Below are 23,769 nucleotides of genomic sequence, written 5' to 3'. Positions count from 1 at the left end.
GCATGGAATTTTTCTTTTATTGACAATGATAATGGACCAATTACAGTGATCCCTCGCTACTTCGCGTTTCGTTTATCGCGGCTTCACTACATCGCGGATTTTTTTTCCAAATTAAAAAACAATTTAAAAGTCAAAATAAAACTTCTAAATTGAGGATACTTTTGTCTAACAATGTAGTATTGCTCCAAATGTTCGTTTACATTCCTTTGGAATTCCTTTTTCGCGTGTTAGCACGATCGCGAATTAGCATATTTCCGCTAACCTGTTCACCTGCTCAGTACTTCCGGTTGGTGATTTCACTTATCGCGGGTGGTTTTTGGAACCAATTATCCGCGATAAACGAGGGATTACTGTATTATCTCAATTCCAGGAACCACCACCATCCACTTAGCAGCTCACATTCTTGATTTTATAAATAATTCTTATAAATGCTAGTTTCTCTACCTGGGCGGGACGCACGCGCGCGACATTTGGTGCCTCGCTCGTGACGTCGTTCTTAAAGCGACAGGCGCACGTACACCGGCCGCTTTATAAAGTGTGACTGCCTCCACTTGAGAGCAAGACGAGGGCGACAGACACACTGGAACAGACAGCGAGAGAAAGGGGGAGCACCCTATGCGCTCTCGTTCACGCGCTCCACACATTTGGATTTAACGCACATGCACGCGCAGAACGTGTTCTTGTTATCGGACGACGCGTCTTTCTGGTCTCCAAGAGGACTAACGATCGGGACGAAGCGCCATGGACTCCTGGATAAAGTTCATCTTCGTGGTCGCCACCTTCTGCTGTGGAACGCGAGCGGAGTTTGACGGCAGGTACGTGCACATGTTTTGGGTTGCGTCTCGCACTTGCTTTGTTGGGCTTGTATGTCGAGTTTGATTATTATGCACTTAATTATTTGTATTAATTAACGTGCATTTCGGTTTATTTATCGATTTAAGTAGAAATGCGTCTGGGTTTAATCATAATGCAACTCTTTTTGAACTTTTGAATTACAAATGATTCTTAATGTATAGTCCCCGAATGCATATTTCCATAAATTTGCATGCATTTTAATCTATAATTAGAAATACGCTCTACAGTGCTGAATAAACCACCTGACATTGCCAGTGGTGTTGTTATTGTTGGTTTTGCACCATACTGGATTCTACTTGGAGTTCTGAACAAATACAGAAATATAGAAATATTGCGCCTAAACTCTTTATTTTAATCCACAGCTTCTCATACGTGCACTTTTTTTATTTGCAATATTTCACGTTGACATAACACAATGGGGTCTATACTGTTATTGCTTATTATAAATGTCTTATGCTACTACAACACTTTTTAAAATTTTATCTTTCAGGTGTGAGACAGAATACACCCTGAACTGATCTTTTCTTCTTTTTTTCTTTCAAGAAACAGTCCGAGAATGTAATTTCCATTGCAATGTGTAAAGATGAGTGAAGTTAGAGTCTGTGACCTGGTAAAAACTCAAGGCACCATTGAATTAAGAAAGAGGCTTGTCTGATATGTATTACTTGTGAGCAAAAAATCAGAAGGATGTCACTTTAACCATAGCGTGTAAATTCAGCCTTTCTAGCCCTTCAGGATTTATGGATGAAAGTGCAACGAGAGTGTAGCCGCTCTACCCAACGGGGAATAATATAGTGACATATTTGCTGCATGGATCAAGGAGATGCGCTCTTTTGGCCCGTGTCAACATCTCAGTTTTATTATAATAACACTCACACAACAAATAAAAGTGTCACCGGTATTTTTTCCCCCTATACAAAAGATGTCTGCAAATGCAAGGTGGAGCAGCAGGTAAGCAACAACAACAATCACTCGTGTTCTAACAGGAAGCGTATTTACTCAGACGTGAAAGATGCTGTGCCACAAAGAATCCGTCCGTGATTTTTCAGATTATTCAAACCCTGGTAGAGTCTTACTGTGTTTTTAAAATATTGTGACAAATATTTGTCATGCGCACACTCACGGCGAACAACGAGGCACTCTTAAGGAACTCCATGACCCCAAATCCTAAATCCTGTCAAGTTGGAGTCCCCCCCCCCATCCCAGTTCTTCACTCCTCCCATCTTGCACACACTCACAACGTACAACGAGGCGCTCCAAAGATGTATTTTCGAGGTGTAGCAAACAGATTAATTACCTCCGTCATATTATTTCGACACTTCATCTATAATCACCACAGCGACCGGCGGCGTAATACCATTGACGGATATCTCGTGTGGGCTACGGTGCGTGAGCGTAATGATCATTTATGCACGCCGCCATATTGTACGTTATTAACGCCGCGGCTGATGGAGAGGCTTGTCGCCGTGCTCATGATTTGCACTTCTTTACGTCTCAGCTCTGATATGAGTTCATTGAGAGTAAGTCCCCATCTCATGAGTGCCGTTTGGTGGGGTGGGGTGGGGGGTAGCCATTTATTACCTGCTCTCCCTCACTTATTGCCTTTTGGAGAGCGCCCCTAACAGGCTTATCCTCATGGCCCTGAAGGGTCCTTCACGGCCCACATCGTTTTGCTCAGGCGCACACACGTAGGGAAAAAAAAAATCCACCAATCATTCCACTCTGGGAAGTGGTGACAGCTGATTTCCTGTCTTGTAGTGTAAGCCAGAGGCAACTTCACAGAAATAAGACGGTGAAGTTGACTCCCGCCGGGTGATGCCGTTGTCAGTGTATGGTGCTTGGACCTTCCGGGCTGGAGAATCACGAAGGAACCATTTGGTGTGTGTATGACTTGAGAGGCAGCGGGAGGCACCAAAAAGCTCTGAAGCTTTATGAAAAAAAATAAACAAGGGGGAATACAGTGGATGTTATTTGGAGAGAGGAAAAAAATGGTTTTGGACCATCTTCATGATGACTTGGAAAAAGTGGGAAGTAAACAATCTATGCGTTATTAATGATCACACTTACCTGGCTATTTTTTTTTTTTTGATTTTGTTCCAGAGGGACGTGATTGGCAGCTGGGGATACTAAGGGGGGCACTCGTTAGCATTTCATCATGTCGCCATGAAGACTTTCACAGGCCTCCCGAATGCTGAGTGACAGTCGCACTTGGCTGCAAGGCGCAAACAAAGCGGCTTTTGTCTTGCGGGGCTATATAAAGACGACCTGCTGCTGGATTGATGTTTGCTCGCCAAGTGCTATGTGAAGAACTGCTTCATGCGGTGGAACCTTCAAAATCAAAATACGCCTCCATAAATCATAAATTATTTGAATGATTTTGATTTTGGGCTTCTCATAATCATGTAAACATTCAAATTGAAGAAAAAGAAACAAGTGTTCCTCAGTGTTATCGGGTTTCTTAATTGTAAATATTAATCAAAATAATGAGCCATAAATTCTGATGGATTAAGATTTTTTAAGGAATTTTTAACATTTTTTAAATATTGAGGTATCTCCATTCCAAACCCGAGATGTTTTTGTCATTTTTTTAAAGTCAGATCAGCAGCAGTCACTGGTGTTCCGCCCCTCATAAGTGCTCTGGCGCCTATTGTTTACAAATGTTTGGAAAATGTGGATCCAACCTAAATATTTGTCCCCTGTCATGTTCGGGGCTCTGTAGTTTCTCATTCCGTGGAAATAAACCACAAAACATACGGTAGTCATATTTTTTCTTTGAAACATAATCTTTTTCGTTGGTAATTTACATGTAAACCGACTTTTTCTTCTTCATAAACACACAGAGCAGAAGTACCGTGAACATCTGCCTAACGATATAAAAACATGGACAACTCCCTCCCGCCCTCTTCTGACATCTTAATTGACGGCGAGCTCATCATGTGGCCTCGTTTCACAGGTGGCCGCGGCAGATGGCGTCGTCCAACGGGCTGTGCCGCTACGGCGCCAGGGTGGACTGCTGCTGGGGATGGACGCGCCGATCTTGGGGTCACTGCCAGCGTGAGTGCCCGATGATGCCAATGTTGGAGGGGGTGGGCTGGCGAGGTGTCAAGCTGGGTGGTAAAAAAAACAAAAACAAATAGATGCTATGAATGAATCATGAGGTGGCTTGAAATTTAACACTGTAGATAAAGGGCTTGGAAAAGCATGCACACGCTCAGTGGTGTTCTTAAATGGTAAAAAATAGCGTTTCTACTTCTCGAGTAGCTATTGGGTGTCGCTAGAGGTGGCAAAAGTATTCTCACTTGCAGATGCTTGTGTACAAAACTGGTAGAATTAGAAATTCACTTTGACACAATTCCCAATAGTCCTGTTTTGGGGCGCTCTGAATAACCAGCTTATTGGAACAACGGCCAACGAGTTTCCAAATATTCAGAGTGTTTCCGAACGCACACAATTTACGCCCAAAATCAACACACAAACACACACACACACACTGGTTCTCTCTGATGGATACGGGTTGTGTATTCTTTGGTAGTTTGATGAGTCTAGTGCTAACATGCTAACATGCTAACATGCTAACATGCTAGCAAACACCCTGTACTCTGCTGCTGCTTTGCTTGTTTAGCGCTCTACTAACCCGTAAGCTTTTTCTACTACAGGAAATGGAATTGGTTAGCTAAGTAGTCTGTTTAGCTTAGCATAACTAGCTAAACTGTCTAAATGTGGTGGATAAAATGCTCATTTCCCATGGTAGGAAAAGGCTTAAAGGGTTCATAGCTCTGCATGTTTGTTGTTGTTTTAATCCATTATTGTTTCATTAAATGTTGTGTACATGGGGAAAGATGTCGCGCACTGCTGTTTGCGTGTGATGAATTTGTGGAGACGGGCCATCCTCTGGCTCTAAGCGTCCTTCCGGCGAGAAAAGAGTGAACTCACCCTGGCCTCAGCCAGTTTTACATTCTTTGGTCTTTTCTTTTCATCCAGATTAATTTAAAGTCCTTCCAAGACAAATCTGTCTTTTTAATCCTCACCCTACACCCAAAACAAAGCATGATATCCCCCCCCCCCCCTTGCTTTATTCACATTTTTTTAAAATAGAACAACCTTTTCTCATGGGAATTGAATCTTTCCAAAATCTCATTTCTCATGAGAACGGGTTGATACAAAGCATGATACTATATTTTTTTAATAATCCTTACATCTACCCTATGGAATAGATATACTTTATGTTTTGATTAAAGAATTAACAAAGCATGCCTCAAGATGAGCAGCCAAGCAGCAGTGCGTGACCTTCCATGTTGTTCCGGAGTCGCATGTGTTCCTTATTGAGCTCATCCATCAACAGAGTTCAATGGAAGGCTACAGTCTTTAAATTAAATGAGGGTTAACTAAAATGCAATGGCCACTATCTGGAATCATTTAATTTATTGTATATATAATTTTAACAAAGTATTAAACTAAATGTGTGATGACTTCATTCCATTCACACCTAAAATGCTGTTTTACAGGTTTATTTAAAAAAAATCAGCAAATAAATCGGCTAAAACTGAAATCGATATTTTGTTATTGTGGACACGGCCTGACCTATTTATCCGAGATGCGCATTAGTATTCTTTGAAAGTCCGAGAAAAGGAGAGTAATCTCAGCCGTGTGAACATGACAAGCTGCTTGAAGGTGCCGCTGACCTCCTCTGACAGGAGAGATTACATAGATGAGCTCGTGGGCTCATGCAACTTTAAAAATCTATCACTTTTTTGAAAAAACAAAAAGAAATCAGGAGAGAAGAACAAAAGCATAACGAGTCCACAGGTGTGAGATTCAGAAGTTTAGCGCACAAGAGACCGAGGAAGACGAGCTGGCGAAATTCTTTGGCAGGCTTCGACTCTCTGTTTAATGTTCAGATGCTCCGGAAGCTCCGCTTGGAGCTTCTTATTCCGACCAGCTGCTGTCGGGATCATTGACCGCAATGGAACGTTTTGAATGAAATTTTAGATCAAATCCACATCTTCTGATTTCTTGGGACAATTTTTCTTCCACTGTAGTGTCACATTATGAGACCAGACTTTGGACACGCCTGCTGTAGTGGCTCAATATTGGTCCATATATAAGGCGCACCTGATTATAAGGCGCATTGAGAAAATTTGAGGTTTTTAGGTGCACCTTATAGTGTGGAAAATACGGTAATCGCTTTGTTGTTGTGTCCAAAAAAATATTTCATTCTAACCATGTCCCTTCCTTTAAAATTGTGGTTACAGAAAAGGAACACTAGCAGGTCCAATATCAATAAAGCGATGAATAATATTGACCCGTCTCGTTGCGGTGTAACCGCATACGTAGGCGGGTTCATTTTCGTCCCAGACAGGCCATGTATTAGTTTCCCGGTGGGCTCCAAGGCCACTGAGACCAGGACTTTGTTTAACTGGCTTTGTTTGGACAAAAACAAAGATTATGTTTCCACTCGGTCACTTGAGCTTTGAAAGACGCGATTAAAAAAGAATAAGAAAAAAAACAGTCAAGCGATACCGTTTTAGTTTCACTTTGTCGCCATGATCCGTAGGCGGCTTTCTTATCGTTTTATTTTTCTCGGCCCCCGCTTGAAAGTGTCTGCAGCTTGAGCTGATATATATGATAAATGGGCGTCGGGAAAATCGTGGTGAAATAAAACCGAGGTGGAAACATCAACACAAAAGATACCTGGCAAGCAAGAATCAAAACGCTAATCTCAACATATACAAAATGATCCACCCCAAAAAAAATTACCCACACATGTGACTCCGGAACTTTAAAGCTATTTTTTTTTGTTTATTTTGAGGAGGCGAAAGTCCCATTTCCACTGAGTCTAATACTTTGGTTTTTAATAGTTTGGAATGCAAAACAGGAATTATAAAGAACATCATTTTGTTGCGTAATTGACTAAAACCAATTCCTAATGCAATTTGGTGGAACTGGGGCTTTAAAAAAAAAAAAAAACCTCACTAAACATCTCACATTGTTTTCAATGCCTGCAACTGTGTTCTTGTCTATGTGGCTGTTTGTCTTGCAGCTCCCTTCGTCTTAACTCACAGGCTAGTCGGGATAAGGTGCCAGCCCCAAGGTTAGCTCCACATGTTATTGGTCGTATGATCGCTGAGAGAAGTGGCGGGGTTGGGTAGGCACATCTTCTGAATTATTTATAGATCCAAAGTCACCCCGATCCTCTCGCCACTTAAACTCTTTAACCCAACTGTAGCGGAAGTCCCAAAGTGTCCTGGATGGCTGGACATCGATCGGATTATCGTCCAACTGAATTTACAGTACCAAAGAAATATGATGTGGTAATAGTTTGCAATGCATTCAGAATTTTAAATTTGGTCAAACTCGGGTTGATCAGTTGTCTTAATTTCCGCATCCGATCAATACCATCATTAATCGATTGGAAAAGTATGACATTCCAGCCAGTTTTGAACTATGAACTCCAGAACCGCGAAGAATGTGATTTACCTTCTGTTGGTTACTGTCATCCGAAAATATAGATGAAAACAACGATCATCTTCGAAACCAAAAATAGCCCTTGCTCATGCGGTATCCATCGCACGGCCACTTAACTTAATCAGGATGTTACCATAGTTACCGTACAAATAATGAAGCCAGCACAGTGAAAGTGTGTCACCACTTGGATGGTGTTAATGGAAGGTCGGTTGGACCAGCTATGTTTGGCCTTCCAGCTGCTGAAGCCTTTTTTTGTTTGAGTTCCCGCCATGCTTCATCGACGCTGATCTCTCCGCCAGCTTCGAAACTTATAAATACTCCTGGAGGCCCTGCTGATGGCCGCCTCTGATCTGGCTTAGCATTCCTCTGGGTTGAGCTAGTAACTTGGCAGCGGACGTACCTTTCGTTTGACCCGCTAACGAAGCGCTTTGTTCCAGGCGACTTTCCAACAGTACCCTGATGGTCCACTGGACATTTTCAACCATTCAACAGTCTTTGTTTTTAAGCAAAATGTCTGTGAAAACAAATCAGTCAAGTTTGGCAAGCGCTGGCTAAAGCTAACATTAGTTTGTCAAATTTTAGAAGCACATTTGTTACTAACGTGACGCAAGTTTGGCCAGCCAAGCTAACGAGGCTAGCTGCTAGCGTCTATTGGCAGCATTTGAATCGTAGTTATCAGTAATCGTAAAAATACACTGTTCAAAACAAGATGACTTTTTTTCAGTTTTTAAGAACATACCATTATACTCCACTCCCATTAAAAATAATGCCTCAAAAAGGTACCGTATTTTCCGCACTATAAGGCGCACCGGATTATAAGGCGCACCTTCAATGAATGGCCCTTTTTAAAACTTTGTCCATATATAAGGCGCACTGGATTATAAGGCGCACCTTCAATGAATGGCCCGTTTTAAAACTTTGTCCATATATAAGACATATTCATTTGGCCCGCGGGCCAAACTTTGGACACGCCTGGTTTAGTGGCTCAATATTGGTCCATATATAAGGCGCACCTGATTATAAGGCGCACTGTCGGCTTTTGAGAAAATTGGAGGTTTTCAGGCGCACCTTATAGTGTGGAAAATACGGTAAATGATTAATCGAATGATTAAGCCAGACGTACCATGCGTATTCACTTTTAAAATCCTGAATCATTCTGTTTATCATCAAGATCAAATACTTAGTCAAGTCCACATTAAAGCACTTCACTTATGCTGGCTAGTCTCTTGTTTTTATGACAGATGGTGTCATAAATTTAAGTACTGTATGTACCTAAGCTGTAAAAGTGTCAATAGAATTAAGCATTGTCCCCCTAAAGGTCCATCAAACCACCATAAACTAGCTTACAGGATTAAGTCTTGTCCTCCATAATTGCACCATGGTGCTCTTTTACTGCTATAAAATGTCACGTTTTTAAAAGCCCGGGTGATGAAGCGGCGGAATGAAACTCATCTTCTTCTCTGAATTCCCACTCAGCACTTTGCCCGTCGGGCTGCAAGCACGGAGACTGCGTGGGGCCCAACAAGTGCAAATGTCATCCAGGATTCACGGGGAAGACCTGCAATCAAGGTGAGTGGGCCGAATCCTTTCAGCGTGCAGCGCTCAAGTGATAAAACTGCAAGTGATGCGCTTTTGCAGTTCAATGACATCAGAGGACATTTTCTATGAAAGTCAAATTTGATCCAAATGAGCCCCTTTATGCAACTTAAGTAAAATGTATTAGCTTTAACTTTCAATCAGATATTTTTTGAAAAATATATTTAACTCTTTACACTAACCTAGATTCAAACGGCCATTTTGATGCGTTCAACCCAATTTTTTTTCCCTCATTTTTCATTTCTGGAGTCAACCTCGGGTGTTTTGAGCCAGAGCGCGCTATGGAAGCAGAGTGAATTATTCACGAGCCATAGATTAAACTCGCTCATTTAAATGCATGCCTTCATCAAACATTGATTTGGAGTTTACGATTGATATGCGTCGCAAGCCGAGCGTCGACTAGCGCCGCCTGCCAATAAAGGTCAAAGCGTCACCCTCCTGCTCGACCTACATTTGAAGCGTTTATATCACATGATGATGTGAGAAATGAAATCGTAGCAAACAGCCTTGGCAGTAAATGCAAATGAAACATGTCTGCAGTGCACCTGCATTAGTAAATGGACACGCATTCCTGTGCTTTAAGTGCGAGGCGAAGACTGACACATGACCCTTTGGGCGCTCGCTCAGAGCAGCGGCGCTGTTAAACACTCAACAGATGCAACGCACAAAAGCTTGAGCATTTTATGCCAAGCAGATGGACGAGATTTATTTTTTTATATAAAGTCCTGCATTGTCAGGTAATAATCATAGCAACCCACGCAAGATAAAATAGTTTTATTTGATCTTGCATTGTTCGATGTAAGATTTTTTTAACCACCTTTTTCAAATTAACTGATAAATTTAATATTTAGAAAGAACACACTCTAAATATTTAAAAAAAATTGCACTGGCTAGTTTTTTTATTCTTGCCATTCACCATTTTTTATCATCAATCGTAATTCTATACATCATAATTTTAGATTATATTGTCAGAATGTTCAATACTACTTTTTTCAGACTGATTAACTACTCAATAGTAGTATCGATAACGATAATATCAAATACATTGAGAGCTTTTGATTCATAAAATATTCCTTTAAACACAATCCACACCCTGATCTGCTTATCGACTTTTTGCACGATAGCCGATGTGAATAAAACGAATATTGACAATTAACAAATAGAATAAAGTATCAAATTATATGATAGTGACGTGATTGACAGAATTATGACTTCATTAAAAAAACAAAATGTATTCCCCATAAAGGGCTACGATTGCATTCAGCCCCCCCCTGAGAGGCTCTCATTATGCCCGACAAAATGCCGTTTTACCGCCAGGCCCATCCTCGTATTTACACGAGTTGCTTTGCTATTTCCGCGCACACTCTCGAGATGGGATTGCATATAAATGAATCGTTAAACAAACGCCTGTCAAGATCCTCCTCCAGATGTCTGCAAGCGTTTGGGGATTTTTTTTAATCACGCTACGCAAATAAACTCATCACCGCCATAATCCGTCCAGACAATTTGGCTTCCCCGACCGGTGGCAGAAGCGAACCTTCTAATGAGATGATTATTGCGCGTAGGTGACTTTGATGAGGTTGAGTTGACCCGCTATTTAAAGACTTAGCTGAAGGCGCCACATCTCCAACATTTCCAATGTGGCTTTCCAAATCCTTTTCTCTTGTTTACAGTCACACACTCACTGTACACACAGTACACACTGTTACATGTACAAGGCGAGCCAGAAATAGACATTGTTAACACTTTTTGAATTCATTTATTCAGAAGGATGCAAAGGAGATTGGGATGAAGGAATTAAGGAAGGAAATCTATGAAAAGAATGAAGGAAGTAAAAAGGAACAAAGGAAGGACAAAGGGAAGGTTGGAAGCAAAGGTGGTATAAATGTTTACGAGGGACAACAAATAGAAGGATCCTCCTTAAAACCCAATTCAATAAGCACACCTTAACCTACCCTAAATTTTATTTACCGTATTTTCCGCACGATAAGGCGCACCTAAAAACCTCCAATTTTCTCAAAAGCCGACAGTGCGCCTTATAATCAGGTGCGCCTTATATATGGACCAATATTGAGTCCAGCCGGCGGGCCAAATGTATATATCTTATATATGGACAAAGTTTTAAAATGGGCCGTTCATTGAAGGTGCGCCTTATAATCCAGTGCGCCTTATATATGGACAAAGTTTTAAAATGGGCCATTCATTGAAGATGCGCCTTATAATCCAGTGCGCCTTATCGTGCGGAAAATACAGTATAGAAAAGATGTCAATTCAATTTTGGGCCTATTGTTCATTCTTTACAGAACAGCGACCGAGGGGAAAAAAAAAAAAAGGGCACTGTATTGTGCACAAGTTGAAACGTCTCCTTTTGAAATGGTTGCTGTCCAAAGCAGTCAAGTGTAGCACTATGGTCACATCTAAACAGGTGTCTGGTGCCGGGAGGACAACATAGTTGGACGGGGAGAAAGCAGAATGCCTGAAATTCCTCAGGCTTAAGCGTTTGTCGTCGGGGCGATGATTCGCTTCTTTAAATGGAAGCGGTGCTCTTTGAGCCTTCTGACACGCTTTACCGAAGGATGGTACAAATCCATAAGATACTGTAATTCCCTTAGATCCGACTACAAAAAAAGCAACGGATGAACGGCTGGCGGGGGAAAACACAACACTTTCTCCCAAACAGCCATGAGTGTAATCCTCTTTACTGCGTAATGTTCCTCTTTACTTTCCAGGAATGTGGTGGTCAGAGGTGTTCTAATCCACTGCCTTTTCATTCTCTTGTCCCTCCACCACTTTTTCTTTTTCAAATTACTTTCCACCAAAAACCTTCTTTTGCAAGAAGAACAGCCGGACTATTTGACTCCACCAATGTGGTCCAGTCACCTACCCATATTTCTACCTGTGGACCATCATCCGGTCACAGAGGGTGAGATTTATCCTTCCGACGTGGTGCATGGTGAAGGAGTTGACGTCACTCTCCACTTCTATCATTAAGTCCCCTTCTTTGAGGGGAGGTCACAAGAAATAGCACATCCGATCCAAACTAGAGGAATGCCCGCATGAAATGCAGAGCATGCGTAGATCCTAAGCCTTCTCCTTTGTCATCTTGTGCTCCTTAAAGGCTATTCTCAACTTTTCGATGCTGCTCACGACCACTCCTTCCAAGGTAGAACATTGCCCGGAGAGCTAATCCCTGACAAAAGGAGCCCACTTTTGAGATCTGTCTGTAGGGAATGCAGCACGGCATACCTCAATGAAACTTGTTTCCCTCAGTACACAACTCAATTTCACCATGGTGAACTAGCTAAATCAGGCTAGAGCCTGTGAGGACGGAACGCGACAAGTAGCAAATGGGACAAGACGGGATAGGACATATTGAGCTAGCTTGGCAGTTGTACAACCTAAAGGGATTTAGCAAGTAGCAAACACAATGGGGTACGACACGGATTGTGAGCTAGCTAGACCGTGCTCGACCATGTGAATGGGATAGGACGGGATAGGACATAGTGAGCTAGCTTGGCAGTCCTACAGCCTATCAGGAAGTGATACAAGTCGTCGAAACGAGAACAGACATGGATAGTGAGCTAGCTAGACAGCGCTAGACACTTGACAATTATCAAATGGGACAGGTTGTGAGCTCGCTATACTTTGTGAAGGAGGAACGCGACGGCTAGCATAACAAAACATGCGTTGTGAGCTAGCCAGTGTTATTTCCTGAGGAAGGGACATGATGGGTCGTGAATTGGACATGACAAGTTGGAATTTGAAAGTAACACTTGAACATAGTCTCGCCCGCCTGCTTTCGAGTTTCACCAGCACCATTCAGCCTTGAGCTATCACACTTTTCTCTCTGTCACTTGTTATAACTTCTCCGCATCTTATCCTTTTCCTCTCACAGGCTGCGTTTGGCATGTGTTCTCCACTCTTCTTGGAGCTCAAGCAACGGGAGTTGCCAAAGCCCACATTGAATCACATTATTATTCTTTTGACATGATTCTTTTAAAAGTCTCAAAGATTTCATTTGGAACAGCAGCTCTCAAACTGGGCGCCGTGAGTATTCCACTTACAGCTTTTTCATTTCAGTTTGGTTTTCAGCGCCGCCGGCAAGCGAAGAACCCGCTGGACGGTGTCACCGTTGGTTTTCTTTAATGAGAACTCTCACTGTCAGCTTTTGGGGGTACCGCGTTTGTTCGGTGGGCAGACAGCGGTAATTAAAAAAGTGAAGACATTTTTTTTTTTAATGTTTGCTGTGCTTGAGCGCACACAGGTGTAAAGCATTAAAGATGAAGCAGTTAAAGCTTCCCTCTGACAAGGGCAAGCCGGCGCTCATCTGAAAGTGCCGGTGAAGAATTTCAAGAGCTTTTGTGTCATGTGTTTTATTATTGAGAAAACGTGACCTGCAGTTGACCTGTTACTTCGAATAAACTCATTAAAATTCAATTCCATTTTATTATGAAAACCAATAACAAGGCGCCAAACAAAATGTTTCACTTGGTGTGTGTTCAGGGAATGTATTCCCTCAGCTGCATTCAATGCTAACGCTAACAGTAGCCAGGCTTTAGCGGACCGCAAGCCGCTATAAATAGAAGAATTCCATCCATCGTATGTCCCGTGGCATACAGTACGTTAAATATAGAAGTTATGTAGCAGTCCCACCAATAAAGCACTGCTCACGTGTTTGTGGTGCTTAAGTTGGGATCATTTACAAAGCAGCCTTAAAACCTCATGATGATGGAATTTATATGAGCCCATGACGCCGTATCCAAGACAAAATTGAGTTTATTTACAAATGTCATGGAGACAACTGTTGATGTTCTGTTTGCTCCCAGTTGATCTTCGGACTTTGTAGTCTTTGTTAGCATGTGAGCTATCCCATTTTTGCGCTCATCCTTAAGCTCTTCTTACATGCTCTGTAGAACCGATTGAAGAAAGCTAATTGGCTGGACTTTGACCAAAGCTGCTGTAATAATAGTCTTAAAATATAAGCCCATTCATTCATGGAAAATTTGCCTTTTTGGACTTCCTTGTTGGATCTATGTCAACGTGAGTTATGTTCAACAGAGAATCCGAACAATGCAGTTCAAGTTTTGGATGTGTCCAGTGAGGCTTTAGGACAAATCTGGGAGTTACGTTTATGATGACATCCTTCTTCGAAGACACGTCCCCATCGAGTAAATAAATTCCTCGGATGCAATTTGTGACTGTACAGTACATTAAGCGTAGAATTGTAGGTCATGATTTTGCCGCCAATTCGCTCAATGTGGTTTGTAGACGGTTGAGATTTAATGCACCCGTGGAGTAAAATGTTGCGTGTGTGTGTGTGTTTGTGTGTGTTTATAAGATGGTTAGCAGCTTGCAGCGTGGCCAAGGAGAAGGCATCAAAACCATTAGTCACACTTGTGCTTTTTCTCACAGAATAGTCAGCCGTCGGGAAGTCACCCCAGGGGCTGTTGAGCATAAATAAGAAATAAAACTGTCATATTTGCCTGGTTAAAGCGTTAAGGAATCAAGAAGAAAATGAAGTTGTAGAAGGATCGTTTCTCAGCTCGCTGACGGGTTGAGAGCAGCGATGACAGTGATGCAATTGCAGCGAGGGAATGGAGATTTATACTCTTATTAGCTCTACCTATGGTCCAGTCATGGAAAATACTTCCTGGGAAAAAAATAAATAAAAAATGCCAATTTTTTTTGATGGGATTTTTTACACGCCCCGTGGGTGGCCTGTCAACATGAAAGAAGCCGAGAATGATGCAGTGCTTCTATGAAAGACAGTTGGATGCCGTCCCGATGAGTCAGCACGATTTAATAACGTCTCACTATCACGTGCAGATAGATTTTTGCACAATTTAGGGAATTTTTCAAAATTGGGAACTTTCTGGGAATTGGAAATCAATATACCTAAATCAGGAATATACCAAATTTTCTGAAGGGGTGGCTTGTGTATTTATTTATTTATTTATTTATTTATTTATTTACTTATTTATTTATTTATTCATTCATTCATTTATTTATTTATTTATTTATATTGTTATACATATTGTTCATTTTATATATTGTCATCATCAGTAATATTTAACTCAACACCCATGTTTGTGTTAGACACTGGAATAATTGATTATTCGATTAAGTATTTAAAAAAACATCAAATTTATGAATAATCTGTAAAAATCACAATTAATTTATGTTATTGTGCATGAAAGTCTTTTTATAACCAAACATGAATAAAATGTTTATCCTTGACTATGACACCTTTCAATCCATGCTTTACAAAATCCCAAAGCATATTTTGCCGGAAATTTGCCACTTTTGCAACCTCAACCGCAGTTAACTTTTTCCCGCAACTTCTCTTCTTCCCGTCAGAGAAGGCGAGCTCCATGGGCACGTCCAAACATGTCGCGGCGCTTCTTTCCAAACACAACCCGCTGCGCTTGAATGGATCCAACCTCTTCACCTCTGCCCTCCTTGACTAATTTGTGCCCCTCCCTCGTTCCGCTGACGCCGTTTCCCGTCTGCTTTGCAGATCTGAACGAGTGCGGGCTGAAGCCACGGCCCTGCAAGCACAGGTGCATGAACACCTACGGCAGCTACAAGTGCTACTGCCTCAACGGCTACATGCTGATGCCCGACGGCACCTGCGGAAGTACGTATGTTTCTCCATTCATCGGAAAAACAATCGAGCCTTTATCGATCCCTGTCTGAGATTATAACCCAATCCATTCCGTCCACATCCAGAAATCTTTCAGAGCAATGGAATCCGATTGGCTGCTCCAGCAAGCGAGTCAATGCCTGTGCATGTCTCCCTATAAATTCCGTCACCTCGCCTTTAATGAACATCCTCTCCTGGTGTTTTCCCCCACCTGAGCGTCTCACTTGGTTTTTTTTTCGCGGCTCACCACTCGAGGCTGCGTTACCGACTGTATTAGGACCGTCTCTCCCGCCTGCGCTCTGATCAATAGATCAGTGCGGCGTTTAATCAGTCCAGCTCCACCCTCCTCAAACCGACAAGCGTTCTGGCAGAACGGGCCCCGGCTTTTCAATTTCCTCTTCACGGTTGGAAGTTATCGAGAGCAAATTCCAGTTGTCCGTATAATCGTTTTAGAGGGATTCTCAGGGTTTTCATGTGAGCCCATGTCGCTAATGGCTCGGGAAATAAACTGTAATTATAGAGGACGTTAGTCGCTCTCTCGAATGTAACAATGTCATCGTATTTTTTTGCCCGCCTCGCCCTTATGAGGGATAGTCGTGAGAGCGCTTTCTCTCGGGGGCACCGACTTGCTAATGTGTCTTGTTTCCTTTGTATGGAGCAGACCTTCGTACTTGCGGCCTGGCCAACTGCCAGTACGGCTGCGAGGTTCTGAAAGGAGAGGTCCGATGTCAGTGTCCGTCGCCGGGGCTACAGCTGGCTCCGGATGGCAGAACCTGCGTGGGTAAGTGACGTCGCCGTCTTTATTTACCACCTCTGGCATGAAAGTTGAGTCGCTGGCTGCTCCTCCCTCGCCTGATGGATCACCAACAGGAATGGCGTGTTTTTTTGTTTTTTTTTGACTGGATCTAAAAGCAAACTTTCATTACTTTGGCAGAGCTTGCAATGTAAAACCATAAAAATGGTTTAGTAGAGTCAACGTGGGAGCAAAAACAAATCAGAGTTGGACGGACTCCCAAACAGAGCCCGGCTTTCTTGACCTTGACAATTTGGTCAAATAACCGAGCTGTTTTTTTTAGTACTAGAGAGTTTTCATTTCTGCCCTACGGCCCCGTATAACTTGTGGGTTGGGTAATTGTAGGACACGGAATGGACATCAGTCATAAAGACAGGAGGAGGAGAAGCAAAACCCGCTGCAGGTGTTGCACGGGATGCTCCACTTCCGTCAGTGCTAAACTTTTATGACCCGTTTCAGGAAAGACCTTTGTTTTGATGGTTCTGTTTAGCAAAGTAGACTTGTATCGCTCCAAACAAGGAGGTTCTGGCTTTCAATGGCGGAATGAAGATGAGGCAGAAAGTCCCGGGTCGGGTAACAGGACTCTTGGCACCAAAAAGTCACACTAGGAATATTCTAGGAACAACATGTGAGGTCCATTCCCAAACAAGCCCAGACTGCAGACGCTCTAATTTGGGATGTGTTTCGTGCCTGCATAATAACGCCCAAAGATGAGAAGCTTACGAAAAAACAAAAGCCCCAAGCCGTCAAATTGATTGTCTTTTTTTTTGCAGACGTGGATGAGTGTGCAACCGGGCTGGCCGTGTGCCCCAGGTTCCGGAAGTGCATCAACACCTTCGGCAGCTACATCTGCAAATGCCACGACGGCTTCGATCTGCAATACATCAACGGGAAATACCAGTGCATCGGTACGCCTCGCTCACGTTGATTTTTATACAGAGGACGATGGGAAGTGCGGGCCGGTTCTTTGTCATTTGAACTTTTGCAGGATTTACCGTTTCAAAAACAGCCAAGCGAGTAGGCGGATGAAAGAAAAGGGGGAAAAAAAATGAGGCAGTTCAAAAAAAGTTGTTTTCAAATTCAATTGAAGCATCTCGGTTTTATTCTGGATGGATTTTTTTTTTTTTTTAATCATTTTGGTAATGCGAACACGATAAAAATTGTGGAGGTTATCAACTTTTGTCTGATTTTATCATTTCCAACTTTTAAATGCAATGCTATTAGAAAAAAAAAGGCTGCGACAAATCTTTTAGGATTTAATCATTTCGAACATTTTTCACCTTTTATGTGATTTGTAATTTAGAAGGTCTAAATGGCCCCCAAAAAAAATTCAATATAATGAATTACATTATGATCTCCTAGACCTGGCCTTAAAGATATATCCTTCAAATATATATAGGCTTCTTTCTCCACAATTTAAGCGGTCAAATTCCAAGTTCCAAAGCGTTCAAGGTCTACTGTGCTGCCTCCAATTTATTCCTTCATCTCACTGTCCATCACAGTAGCCTTGATTCAAAGCTAATAAGCCTCGGCAGTCTCGTCACGATCGCTCATTCAATGTGGACTGTTCCCCCCCCCTCCCCTACCGGGTTTTCCTTTCAGACGTGGACGAGTGCGCTTTGCAGACGGGTCGCTGCGGCGGCTACGCCACCTGCTTCAACACGCCGGGTTCGTACAAGTGCAAGTGCAAAGACGGCTACAGGGGGATGGGTCGCGACTGCAAACGTAAGCTCACTGCCCTTATCACATGCTCTTCTCTTTTTTTTTTTTTTTTTTAAATCAGGCCAAAGTGTCGTTGAGCTCGTAAGATTTATTTATTTTACGGGGATATTCTTCCCCCTGATCTTGCACGGTCCATTAGTTCTCTGAGAATTTGAATCATTGAGTCCTTAACGCCGTGGCAGTCTAGTGAACACGAAGGACACGCTGCTTCCTCTCCCCATCATCGAAGGGGGGGGGTGTTAAATATCCAACATGGGAATCGCATATCAAAGTTGGGAGTAAGATGAGAACGCGACAACTGAGGTGCAGAGCTTTTGTCCGCACACATTCCTCACACGTGAAACCCGGATGAGGCGACCCCCCCCCCTTCCCCGATCCTTTACCCCGACAACACCACAGACCCCCATCACGCCTCTTGACGTGAAGAATGCGCATGAGAACAAAAGCTCCATGACATCATCGAGATGTTTGCGTGTGGTCTGAATTAAATTTTTAGAACTTTTTACACCATCATGACCAGTAGTGTCAAAATAAAAATAGAACAGTTTGGACATTTGTGCTTGAATTTATAACGATTAAAAAAAATTAATATATATTTTTCTTCTGTGCTGCTCTCCAGCTCCCATGTGACTCTGAACAGCATACGTGCTAAAATACGAAAAGAGAGACATTTTAGGACATGGCAGCTTTGCGGAAGCCACTTGATGCATATTAAGTGTTGCTCCGGCACTTGATGGCCAATTGTCTGCCTCATTACACCTTCACGACTTGTTAGCGCTCCATCTGCACGTTCTTGTCATTCCAGCTATTCCCAAGGTGGCCATAGACCCGCCGAGACCGGGCAAACTGCCTCCCAGCTTCCATAACTACCTGCCCGACGTGGACCTGAGGAGGACCACCACTACGCCGCGTCCGCCGGTGACCCACAGGCGGGTGTTCACCGTCGCCCCCAAAACCACCACGATCGCCACGCCCCCACCGAGGGTGAGGACCACCACCCGGAAGCCCTTGGTCCCAACCAGGAGGCCACCCGCACCCACTCGCGAGGCCTTGGTCACCACAAAAGCGGCGACGACGACCAGACGAGCCCCGGCGACGACTCCGCCGCCGCCTCCGCAGATGACCACTGTGGACAACAGCATCCACAAGGACGTAACCAAGCAGCGAGGAGATGTGCACAGTAAGTTTTTGTTTTTTTTCTTTCCTCATAGCATGAATAAAAAACATTTGTGGCTCTTAGTGGCATTATAGGCCATTTAGCAAATCGTGTTGGGGATTTTATGAGCATTTAGAGGCAGCACAAGGCTTTAAAAGCTACTTTGCTAATAAAACTTATACATCTGACTTTTAAAGCACTTTCAGATACTTGGATATTTTTGAAACAGGTTGTAAAGCTTTTGTTTTTTCAGCCTTTGGGTAAATGCTTGTTATTATTACTCACTTGGGAACACTTAGGTAAAAAGGAAAATGCCCGGTGATGAATCATGTAGTCCGCATTCAAAACATTCATGTTGCTTCTATGAGTGCATCTTAAAAAAAAAAAAAAAAAAAGGTTTCAGGTTTCAAAACGTGGATCTCAAGGCTCAATGAGCTAAAGATTTCTACTTTTTATTTTATTATAACAACCATTTGAAGCACAATTTGTTCATTTTCAAGTGTCCTTCAAAGACGCATTTGTCTGAGAAATTTTGTCTGCTCATCGAAAGCAGCATCAAAATCGGTTCTCGTAGACAGATGGGTGACATTAAATTATTTTCCATCTAATGTGGATGGAACATGCAGTCAAAGATTGATGATCATTTTCGAACATCTGCCATTTTAAAAAAAAAAAAAAAGGGGAGGGGGGTGTTTGTCGCCGCTGATAGCTTTCATTTTATATTTAAACTGCAAAGCATCTAACTAGAACATAAATGGATTTTTTGGGGAAACAATACGTAAAATTCAAAAAGCGTGCAGCTGCAAAGTTGATCGTCGCAGGTGAGATGTTTGCGTGGGCAGATGGCGGCACATAATTAGAAATGCTGGTGGGGGGGGGGGGCCGAGGGATAAGAGCGGATTTCATTAGCACCTGTCTACTGCTGCTTTTCGGAGATGACTCCCCCCACTGAGCACTTCTTCATATAATCGCTCGCAAATAAAAAGGAAGGAGCCTTGAGAATATTCGGAGAGATTCATCATCGGTCATTAACGCCAACACGAGACAACAGAGTTCATGTTATGATGTGCCTGCCCGCGTCCAATCAGACGGCAGTTGAAGATCTGCTTACAGCCTCCGGCCTCAGAGTTCACGTTACACTTTCCTCCATCAGGATGGTTTTATTTATACACTCTTTGACCGGATGCTTGATATCCAAGTAGAAGGAGGGGGGGAGGTGGCGTCATTTGGGTACATTCCTTCAAAGACCATCTGCGTACACACACACACATTGAGCCCTGGATGCCAAGGATCGCTGGAGGTTCTGGTGCGGCCTCCTCCTCCACTTGCATGCGTCTTTGGCATTCAGACGCCCTGCCGGCTTTTATGACTCACTCGTTGGACCCATCAGAGGTCACATGAGTCTGGAAGAGGCTCAGTACGCCAGAGGCCCATCCTTTTTATTATTAGCGCCTCTCATTATATCGTGGCGAGAGCTGGAGCGCAAATTAGATTTGATTTTTTTGTTAATTAATCTTTGATTTTTGTTTAAGAAAGACTGAAGGGTTTTGAGCAATGACCAGAATTCAAAATGTAACACGCGCAGTTTTTTTTTAAAAGTTAATGTGCGCTAATAATAGCCTGCAATTTTTGTTATTTTTCCTCTCACTGTGAGACAAGAACATTAAATCAATTAAATAATTAAATCATCATATTTTTTTTAAAGATATGCAATGTTTTTAGTATTTCAATCCATCAATCACCAGTGATATTTTTTAAAAATTGAACAAACAACTTTGCTAATATACAACAATTCAGGAAATATGGAATAATTATTGAGGTTAAAATGTTGCATTATATAAATATTTTTAAATAAAACAAGAAATGTAAGAAATTATTAAACTTTTAAATTTAATATACTGATCATTTCATGTTTGGTTTTCCTGAGAGTGGAAGCAATCAACTTGAAGCAAGCACACTTGGCCTCTTTTTGGAAGAACTGCTAACAAATTGAACACACACAAGCCAAATTTTTTCTCACAACACAAAGCAAAAAAATCAACCGAGGTTTGACTCTTTGAGTATTCATACGATGTCATTTGTCTCCTCAGTCCCGCGTGACCACAACATCAACACGGTGCTGGACTTTGACATCGAACTGGGCAACACGGCCGACGAAGCCAAGGACGACCCCGGTAAGCTTCCGCGCACATTCCGTGCAGACATTGTCGTGCCTCAAGTCTCAAGCACACAGACTCTGTGTGAGTCCAATCACGTCTTGGAACTTTTGCCACAAAGACAAAATGATGGGCGATCTTCCGGTAATGCCGTCGTCACGGCAACCCCATTTCTCAGCATTGCATGCTGTGATTGCATGGATGTGTTTTTTATAGTACACACGCATTTTAGAGAGGAAATCTTTTTTCCTCATTGGGATTGGAACAGTTTGTTCTAATCTGAACAGGCCTGGTGACTTGGCTCTGGATCTTGGGCAAATGCATTCACATTGTGTTTGGCTTTGTTGTGACAACAGAGAGCTGACTCAAAACCAAAAAAGATTAAAAAAATTTAAAGTACGTTTTTATTTTTGTAACGCGACGACTTGCTGCCTGCGCTCTTAAATGTTGTCCAGATTCAGGCTTCCTGAGCTGCTCCTTCGACGACGGCCTCTGCGGATGGATCAGGGACAAGGACGGAGACGTGCACTGGGAGACAACGCCCGACCCGGCAGGTAATGAAAGTCTGCAAAATGCAAACAGCACCATCTTGGATGAGATGAGATGAGATGAAGTCCTACGGCAACGAGTGACACTTTTGACTCCAATTATCGTCACTTTTTGGTCTTTGCTTTTACATAACGCAGACATGTTTGAATTTAATTGACGTATTTTTGTGTGATGCCAAGGCAACGAGTGGCACTTTCGACTCCAATTATCGTCAATTTTCGGTCTTTGCTTTTACATAACGCAGACATGTTTGAATTGCACTGACGTATTTTTGTGTGATGCCAAGCAGAATCTGGAAAATATTTCCGGCGTTTCTCTCCTCAGGCGGACGCTACCTTACCATCCCCGAAGTGGGCAACAAGAGGACGGGGCGGGGGGCGAGGCTGGTCCTCCCGTTGGCCCCACCGTGGAACGAGGGCAACCTATGCCTGTCATTCCGCCATAAGCTGGCGGGTCACCACGTGGGCGTGCTGCAGGTGTTTGTGAAGAAAGGTGCCCGCTACGGCCCGGCGGTATGGGGGAGGACGGGCGGCAACAACTGGAGACACACCCAAATAACGCTGTGGGGGACGGGCCTGGAGAGCGTAAGTCCCCTCACCAAAGCCTTGGCGGGGCTGGAGTCATTTTTCATTTTCGTTCCACTTAATCCTCGTTTGCACAGCCCCAGAAATTAATTTAAAAAGAAATAATAATAAATTCATTGAAAAATTGATGCAATGCGTTAACTCGTGACTGTGCTCCCACCAGGTGGTGCTGAAGGGCGAGCGCGGACGAGGACGTAGCGGCGAGATGGCGGTGGACGACATCTCGCTAGCAAAAGGCTCCTGCACGGACGATCGCGACCCGACGAGTCTCTGACGCGGCAGCTCGAGGACGAACCAGGAAACGAAAACTATTCATCTCGAGGAGTCGTGACTCTTGGTCGGACACCTTTTCGCACTTGGCGCCCGCTGGCGTCCAAACCAATGAACAGCAGCAGAGTGTGCTTCTGGAAAAGACTGAAGTCGACATCAGCACCATCTGACTTGGAGACCTGCACTTGTGTGGTTGCCATGGTAACGTCCATCTACAATCCCGCCGCTGCCCGTGTCGTCGCTTTGCTCATTGCTGTGGTCGGACCAGTGGTGGCCACTGGTGTTCATTTCTTACTCATCTGATCTGATCAAAATAAAACCACTGTATGAGAACAATTGAGAAACAAGTTGACTTTAAATATTGCCCCCCCGACACACACATAATTACCAAATGTATAATTAAATCTGTGACTTGATTCTCATCATCTTATGGACATTTTTCTCACTTGCTTTGTTCCTCTCCTAAACAGTGCAGCTATTTTCATACTCGATAGTCACAGTATTTCAAAACCCAAAGCGCTACCAGCTTTATTTTGTTTAAATCACAATCTTTTTGTGTCTCTATCCTGAGATCAGTACACGGATATATACGCTATGCTCTACTGTACAATTATTGTCTATCAAGTGCCGTTTGCTACAGAAAACTGATGGCTTTTACAAATTGTTACTGTAAATGTATATATACTCAAATGCAACCATTCATTGTGTGCTTCAGACATACTGTAAATGCACTCCTGCTAAATAATCACACTTCAAAAAAAAAAAAAAAAATACTAGTGATACTTTTTAATTGACCACAGTGTGTACTGTACATTGTTGAAGTACTTTCTCAATTTTCCCCTAAGCTGTAAAGCACATTTATTGATGATGATGAAGGGCACTGGATGATTTTTTTTTTAAAACGTTGCATCCTATGCATGTGTTATCCATATTCGAAATTAGCGCAGAGCCGGTTGTAAATAAATCATGTTTGACTGACA

At 42.8% G+C, this 23,769-nt stretch overlaps 1 protein-coding gene across 6 annotated transcripts; it reads left to right on the top strand.

The window, feature by feature from the left end:
* The first annotated feature begins 531 nt into the window (after nucleotides 1-531).
* Nucleotides 532-23,769, top strand: npnta (nephronectin a). 6 transcript variants are annotated; one of them, XM_088372653.1, is made up of 14 exons: nucleotides 532-815; nucleotides 3,809-3,909; nucleotides 6,896-6,946; nucleotides 8,797-8,889; nucleotides 11,756-11,839; nucleotides 15,434-15,553; nucleotides 16,221-16,340; nucleotides 17,126-17,260; nucleotides 17,955-18,077; nucleotides 18,880-19,254; nucleotides 21,321-21,404; nucleotides 21,842-21,940; nucleotides 22,260-22,519; nucleotides 22,683-23,769. In XM_088372653.1, exons 1-14 carry the CDS (start codon nucleotides 742-744, stop codon nucleotides 22,791-22,793), a joined length of 1,830 nt encoding a protein of 609 aa, XP_088228779.1. In that variant the 5' UTR covers nucleotides 532-741; the 3' UTR covers nucleotides 22,794-23,769. The 6 variants fall into 6 exon arrangements, with proteins under 6 accessions (XP_088228779.1, XP_088228778.1, XP_088228781.1 ...); XM_088372652.1 differs by having other exon boundaries at nucleotides 11,753-11,839; XM_088372655.1 differs by lacking the exon at nucleotides 6,896-6,946 and having other exon boundaries at nucleotides 533-815.

Source organism: Syngnathus floridae, chromosome 4 (assembly GCF_059516105.1).
Source record: "Syngnathus floridae isolate MCC-2025c chromosome 4, RoL_Sflo_1.0, whole genome shotgun sequence".
NCBI classification, from domain to species: domain Eukaryota; kingdom Metazoa; phylum Chordata; class Actinopteri; order Syngnathiformes; family Syngnathidae; genus Syngnathus; species Syngnathus floridae.
Note: the sequence above shows the minus strand (reverse complement) of the source record. Positions and strands in the feature narration are given on the sequence as shown.